General features: G+C 61.4%; 1 protein-coding gene across 1 annotated transcript; it reads left to right on the forward strand.

Annotated features, from left to right (window-relative positions):
- Positions 1-3,116: 3,116 nt before the first annotated feature.
- On the forward strand, positions 3,117-7,282 carry NKX6-3 (NK6 homeobox 3; the record flags this gene model as incomplete). Its single annotated transcript, XM_079909261.1, has 3 exons — positions 3,117-3,498; positions 5,373-5,542; positions 7,061-7,282. The coding sequence occupies 3 exons, from the start codon at positions 3,117-3,119 to the stop codon at positions 7,280-7,282; spliced, it is 774 nt and encodes a 257-aa protein (XP_079765387.1).
- Positions 7,283-7,868: the final 586 nt, after the last annotated feature.

Consider the following 7,868-nt stretch of genomic DNA (forward strand, 5'->3'; position numbering starts at 1 on the left):
TTGAGCGCGCGCGTCGGTCCGCGAGCTCCAGACCCAACCCCCGCGGGGGCCGCGCGCAGAGCATCCCCGCCGGCCGGTCCCTCCGCCCCGCCGCGGCCGGCCGGACTCAGTGAAGGCCGAGGAAGACAGGCGCAGGGCCGCCTCCCGCCGCGATCTGCCGCCGCCGACCCAGTAGCTCCTGTAGAGCCGCGGCCCCGGCCCCGGTTGCGCTTTGGCTCGTCGCTCTGTCTGGCTTGGCTGCTTGGCCCGCCGGCCCCCGGGCCTCGGCGGCATGCTGCGTTCGCTGCTAGTAGGAGCTGTAGGGGAGAGGTTTGGGGTCGCCACATAATGCCTAGAGAATGCTGCAGTCTGCACCTTAGACGCTGTTTAGAAGTTTTGGAATCACCTTGATTTTTTAAATTGTTATGAAAATGATTCTTTTCTTGACTCCCACACGCTCTGTTCTTGGGAGGGACTTCCCACCGCACACCCCACTCCACTCTGATGTATAGACCATTCTCCCTACACCAGCTGAACAAATGTCAAAATTAATAAAGAACTCGACTCATGGCACAGGCCTCCATCTCTCCTTCCCGGCGCATCTTTGGGGAGTGTGGAGAGGGGGCGCTGGGGGAGTCTGGGGGTGATCAGTCTGCAGGGAGGCGCCCACCTTCTCTGGAAACCTGGACAGCCCCTTAATCAGGACCACCCACTCTAGGAGAGGCACTCCCCAGCCCGCAGATGGTAGAGCAGATTTCTGTCCCACCTGAGGACCATGTGATGGGGCAAGTCCAAGATGTTGGGAGGGGGGCGCACCACAAGCACCAGGGTACGTGGCTGAGCCCACAGTGGGCATACACTAAGGGGGAACCTCCCCCACAGTGCTCCCTGTGAAGGCATCTGGCCACTGCAGGCAATGCCATTCAGAGTTCAAGAACTTCCAAGAAAATCGCCCTGTTCCCAACTAGCTCCTAACACTTCATGCAAGGCTGGTCACCAAGCTGGCCTCAGTTTCCTCATCTGTCAAATGGGGGAAGGGATTAAGCGATTGCAAAAGTCTCTTCAGTTTGTCATCCTGGGAGTCCTGAACACAAATGCCTTTGTTAAGCTTGGCGATAAATAAGAATAAAATTATTTACTGCAGGTTTTCCTCCTCACGAGTTCCCATCATTGGTGGGGGGTCGGGGGGTGGCCAAGCACAGTCACAGTGTCCTAGGAGCACTCCCCGCCCTCACTCTGATTGTGAAGCTTCTCTCTCAGCATCAGAAAAGACATCCAGGCCAAGGGACCAGCCATGGCTGTGCACTGGCCTCGCCCAGAGGGTTTTGTAAAGCACAGGTTCAGGATCACAAATGCCTAGGTGATTCCTGCAGCAACACTGGGAACTGGAGCTGTTTCCCAAATGGTTGTGATGGGCAGTTTCGGAGTGCAGCCAATTCAGACCGATAAGAAATTTTCTCGTTTTTAATCCAAACTTCCAGAAAAACAAGGTCCACAGCCTTGTTGGGGTCTTTCTTGTGTTAACCTACGTCATCTACGCTACAGGGTCATGGCCAATTCCAGCCCGAGCAGATAACAGCAGCATGGGGAGAGCCGGCTCTCTGTGAGAGGGGAGCCTCCCCTCAGCCTGCGCCGTTGGCCTCCTGCAGGAAACCCGGGAGCAGGCTTGTCTCCACCTGCCAGAGGGTGACCGTGGGCTGGTCAGAAGCGGCTTTGGGACGGCCAGGCAGAGGAGGGACAGAAGTCCATCTGTCAGGCAGCCGCTGTTTCTCCTGTCATTTTGCGTGTCCGGACCAGCGACATGCTGATTGCCATTTTTAAAAAAACTGCAGGAAAGCATGCTGCTCCGTGCAGAAATGACCCAAGTTAGTTACTGCATTTTCCCTGTTGGTAAAACAGGAGAGAGACCCCAGTAGAGCCTTGTATGTTGTAAAAATTCATTAGGAAAAGAAAGTCATATGGGTGCTCGGCGATTCAACCTAGTCTCATCCGTCAAATATTTACTGAACACCAACCTAGAGCCCGGCACAGGCGCCGCCACTGAATCAGCGGCCATCTCAGCCATCAGAGGTTTCCATCCCAGGTGCCCAGCCAGGCAGAACATGACAGAGGCACAAATGAGTCCTCAGAGGAGGAGAAAGGGAGGACAGAGGGATCAGGGAAGGCTGCCCAGAGGCAGAGGCAGAGCCAGGAAGCACCCGCAGCCAGCACTCCCAGAGATGCCCCGCTCCCACCCCCTGCCCCAGGCTGCCGGGCAGGTTCCCACCCCCAGGCTCTCAGGCCCCAAAGTCCAGCCTCCCCACTTACCCGGCCCAGCACGGAGGAGGGAAGCGAAGCATCGTGTCCAGACTGCACACTCCCCCAGAGGCTTGGGCATGTGCACAGAAAGGGGCCTGGACACCTCAGAACAGCATCCCCTGAGCCCGCAGGGGGGGCCCCCCGGAGCGCTTTTTCCTAGATGCTCACTTGGGGGACCAGGAGCTGGTGGACCCTCTGAGAATGAACATAGGTTCCAGAGCACTCTCTCTTTTCTTTCTCCCCCTCTCTCTCCCCACACCCCCCCCCCCCATCTCTCTCTCTCCCTCTCTCTCTCTCTCTCTCTCTGGCGCGCGCGCGTGCACACACACACACACACACACACACACACACACACACGCTGGCTGATTTTACAGTCAATCTTTCAAAGTGCAATTTGTCTAGGAAAAGCCAATGTGAGGCCGGTGAGGGTTTCCACCAATGGCGACGCGGCTGGAGCAGCTCAGCCAGTCTCGGGTCTGTATTCTAATGGGCCCCATCTTTATCAGGGAAATGTTGCTTCTCTGAACTTGAAACTTCTCATGGAGGATCCCTAGACTCTGAGGCAGAGAAGGGGCCTGAGCTGAGGCGGGGGGAGCCGCCTCTCCCCAGGCCGGGCAGGGACAGAGGGCTCGCACCTGCCCTGGGAGCACCTGACTTCCCGAGGCTGACGTGGTCGCGGCCCCGGGCAAGGGCTGGGCTGGATGCCTGGGTGGGAGGGCGGCCTGGGGCTCGGGCAGCTTTGACCCTCCGGAGCTGCCATGGGATTCTGGGCCGGAGCTCGGGGGCTCTAGGGGTCTGCATTTGGGCTTCCCACCTCCCCTTGGCCCTTTGGCGGGGCCATGGAGTCCAACCTGCAGGGCCCGTTCCTGCTGAACAACGCGCCGCTGGCTCAGTTCTCGGAGGTGAAGGCCCCTGTGTGCCAGTACTCTGTGCAGAACTCCTTCTACAAGCTCAGCCCCCAGGGGCTGGGCCCCCAGCTGCCCGCCGGGACCCCGCACGGCATCACGGACATCCTCAGCAGGCCCGTGGCCGCGCCGAACAGCAGCCTCCTCTCCGGCTACCCCCACGTGGCCGGCTTCGGTGGGCTCGGCTCCCAGGGGGTCTACTACGGTCCCCAGGTGGGGAATTTCTCCAAGGCGGGGAACGAGTACCCCACCCGGACCCGGAACTGCTGGGCGGACACGGGCCAGGACTGGCGAGGTGGGCGGCCGTGCGGCAACAGTGAGTACGGGGAGGGGGGGTGACGGGGGACGGGAACGGATGCTCACAGGGGTCCTCGGCCTCCATCCGACAGCCTGGGGCAGACCCCAGGGTCCGGCCCTCCACCTGGTGCAGCACAGGCTTCTCCCCTCCCCCTCCCACCCCGGCTTCTCTCGGATGGGCATCTTGACCCCCGCCCTCACTCCTCACCAGCTGCCCTCCTGGGGAAGCCGGGGTCCCAGGAGACCACACGGCTCACCCCCACCCTGTGTACGGTCCTGCTCACCTTCCGTCTCCCGCCCAGAGCCCGTGTCACCACTTCGTCCAAGCAGGCAAATGCCGTCCCCAGCGAGAATCTGCCACTGCATCACCTGCCCAGAGCCCCCCGCGTGCGCCGGCAGCACTCAGGGACACAGAATGTACCCTGAGCCCATCTCGGTCCCGCTGCCATCAAGGGGGCCTGCTTCGCTCCTCGGGGTTTATGTCAACAACAGCACCCGTACCACCCAGCCTCCGCAAACAGCTGCTGAGTCCAGCCCCACTGGGCCCTCGCTGTCGGGGGGCCTCACCCACCCATCCCCAAACCATGGTTTTCAGAGAGTTGGTCCGGGGCCCCCAGGATGCCAGTCAGACCTGGAGGAGGTGGCAGGTCGTGCACAGGCAGGGGAGCGTCACCCGGGAGGCAGGGGGAGTGACAGTGGCTGCAGGAGCCACCCCTGGGCCCGGATCAGGCAGGGGCAGAGGGGGCCTCCACTTCCGTCCCACCTGGGGGCTCCTCCACTGGCACAGGGGCTTGGGGCGGCCCAGGAAAGCCCAAAGCAACCTGCCTTCCGCCCACTATGCTGCTCGGGACCCTCACACCCCTCGTCAGCCTGAAACACGGCGAGTCCCACAGGGGGCCGAGACCTCATCTCTTGGAAGCTATTCTATAACCTGGTTTGTGGGTGCTTTAGGCCTTGAGCTGTCCCTGTCTCTCACTTCCATGTCCCCCTACCCACACACACCCCGTTTCCACACCCCTGCTCTTCAACCCCGCATGCACGTATACACACAGGGAAGTATCTGAGTCAGTGGCTGGATTAACACAAGGCGGGGGGACTGAGGGTGGCAGCCCCTCAGGAGGCCTCGTCTCCTTTCTGTGCCTCGGCTTCCTCACCTGTAAAGTGAGGACATGGGGTGTGAGGGTCGGCTGCACTGCACAAGGCCCTGCACGTGGGCATTCTGCTTCCCCTGGTCCCTATCCGCCCCCCCGCCCCCCACGCCGAGCTCCCGAGAGGCTGCCCTGGCCGGGCAGGGGTCAGTTCTTGAGGCTCCGTGTCCGGACTCTCCATGGGGTTGAAGCCACATGACTCCCAGGCCTGGTGGCAGGGGAGAGCAGTAACTTGGAACTTAGGGTTCTAGCTTCCCAAAAACCTGGAAAAGGGGATCTCAAGAGCAAGGAAGTGGGGAACTCCCAGGCCCCTGGGGCCCTGACAGTGTGTGGAAGGTGCTAAGTCCGTTTCTCGGTGACCTGAAGGAACATCCCTGAGACCCAGAGGAAACTCCTACCGCCCCTCGGGCTGTGGCTGCGTCACTGACCTGAAAGAACATCCCTGAGACCCAGAGGAAACTCCTACCGCCCCTCGGGCTGGGCTGCATCACTGCGTAGTGAGGGCATTGCACAAGGAGACCCAGTTCCAAGCATCCTCTGGCCCTAATCAGCTGAAACCTGGGGCAGGCGCCCTCGGGGTCCCCGCCCACCCAGACATGGCGGAGGTGTGCTGCTTGGGTGAGAGGTGCCACCGCGCCCCTGCAACCTCAGCGGCTTCTCCGTACGGGCGCTCACCCTGTGGGAGAGGCAGGACAGGGCTGGCACCCCCAACCCCGCGAACCGCACACTTCCTTCCTCCCACCAGCCCCGGACCCCCTGAGCGACAGCATTCACAAGAAGAAGCACACCCGGCCCACCTTCACGGGGCACCAGATCTTTGCCCTGGAGAAGACCTTCGAGCAGACCAAGTACTTGGCGGGTCCCGAGAGGGCGCGGCTGGCATACTCGCTGGGGATGACCGAGTCGCAGGTCAAGGTGAGTGTGTGAGGGACAAGAAGGTGTCTGCCTGGCAGCGAGGAGCCCCACTCTCTTGGCAACCGCAGCTCAGTGGGAGGCCGTCCTGGTGTTTGGGCACCGCCTGCCCACCTAGCCCTGAAGACGGTAATAATGACCCTAACGCCAAATGGCTGTCATCTCCTGAGCCCTGTTCTGAGAGCCTTATGTGTAGCAGCCCAGTTAAACCTCACAGCAACCTGGCGGGTGGGCCTTATTACCCATCTTACAGGTGAAGAAACAATCTCAGCTGAGCCTTTTGCCCCAGGTCACCGGCTGGTAAGTGAGTACCCTGGATTAGAGGGCTCTAACCTCATGCCTTCCCCTCCTCTGCACGTCGAGGCTAGAAGTTTCAAGAGCTGATGGCAGCCTCCGGGCCGGATCAGAGCTGGCTTCAGGCTTGTTCCGTTAGCCAGGCAAACGAGCCCACCTTGGTTCACCAAACTCGAAAGTGAAGATAACTGCCCCCCACGCCTGCCCATGAAGTCGGAGCCTCTTTGCTCAGCTCGGGGCAAGGCTGCCTCTCACACTGCACACCTCGGGCCTGAGCTTGGTGGGTAAGGCAGCTGCTGTCCCCTCAGGCTCCCGGGGGGACCCCTGGCAACCTGAGGCTCACTGTTCCCTGAGGGGCTCTGGCGGGGGGCACCAAAGAAGCAAGCTCTGGGCTATGCTGTAACTGCCCGGCACTGTGACAAGGCGACGGGCTTGAGGGGAGAAGGAAGCACAGGGGCAGCCGGGGACCCTGGCCTGGGCTCCCTCAGGGCGCTGCATCTCCAGCCGGCCAACCCCCAGGCAGCTCCCTCCAGCCAACGTTAACTCCCAAGGAGAGGAAGCGCCGAGTCTAAGAGGAAGGCCTTTCCGTACCACTCCGCTTCTTTGGGTCCTTTCTGCACGCTTCTGTCTCCAGTAATGAGCACGTGTTATTTTTATATTTGGGGGGCAATGATTCATGAAGCTCAGTGAAGGTCTGTGAGGTTAAAAGCACGTCAGCCCCTTCCACCCAAGTACTCAGATGGCAAAGGAGAGGCAGATTCACCGCAGGGAGGCTTGGAGCTAAGACGAAAGGGCTGCTGCACTCACATTTATTTTTATTTTATTGCCCCCCTCAGAAAAAAAAAGTAGTGTGACTATGACAGCCTAGTCCATTGCTGAACCATTTATTTTACGATCAAGATGAGGCTGGGGGGGGGGGGCTTCCCTGGTGGCGCAGTGGTTGAGAGTCCACCTGCCGATGCAGGCGACACGGGTTCGTGCCCCGGTCTGGGAAGATCCCACATGCCGCAGAGCGGCTGGGCCCGTGAGCCATGGCCACTGAGCCTGCGCGTCCGGAGCCTGTGCTCCGCAACGGGAGAGGCCACAGCAGTGAGAGGCCCGCGTACCGCACACACACACAAAAAGATGAGGCTAGGGGGATACTTGCCACCGAGTGGAGCCGCCCTCCCCAAAGGGGCCCTGTGCACGCTGCATGCCAGCGTGTCCTCAGGGCCCTTCTCCTCCCAGGTGTGGTTCCAGAACCGGAGGACCAAGTGGCGGAAGAAGAGTGCCCTGGAACCCTCGTCCTCCACGCCCCGGGCCTCGGGAGGGGACCGCGCGGCCTCGGAGAATGATGACGACGAGTACAACAAGCCGCTGGACCCCGACTCAGACGACGAGAAGATCCGGCTGCTGCTCCGCAAGCACCGCGCCGCCTTCTCGGTGCTCAGCCTGGGCGCGCACAGCTGACCCCGCCGGCCTCCGCGTCCCCGCGGTTCCCAAAAGGCTAACGGGGGCTGCGGGGGAGGAGTGGGGAGGGGGGAGGATGGAGGGGGAGAAGCAGGAGACGGAGGGGAAGGAGGGGGGGGAGGGGGCCAGTCTCCTAAGGGAGGAGGGGGCAAAGAGGGAGACGTGAACTTGTCCTGAGACCGGGCACACCTTCCGCCGTCCTGCACCTCTGTGGGCCCAGGCCTGGCCCTGCCAGCTCTGCAGATTCTAAGTACACAGGTAGATGAAAAGCGATCAGGCTCTGCGGCCAGGACACTGGCTGTGGGGTCCCAGACACGCCACCGTGGCAGTTGTGGGGGCGGGGGAGCCTTCCCCCAGGGAAACCGTTGGCTCCGGCAAGGGTCTCCCTGTGGGCTGACTGCAGAAGAAGAGCTGGCATGTCCAGGGACCGTCCTCGGACCCTGGCACAGGAAGGATCCCACTTGAGGGGCCAGAGCCCAAAACCTAATCCAGGCGGGAGGAAACCCACCCCAGGGAGGGGAAATGGGTCCCAGCAAAGAAGGAATACCCCTGACACCCAACTCAAGGATCGTGCCCTTGGGAGGAG

This window comes from Stenella coeruleoalba (assembly GCF_951394435.1).
Source record: "Stenella coeruleoalba genome assembly, chromosome: 21".
Classification (NCBI taxonomy): domain Eukaryota; kingdom Metazoa; phylum Chordata; class Mammalia; order Artiodactyla; family Delphinidae; genus Stenella; species Stenella coeruleoalba.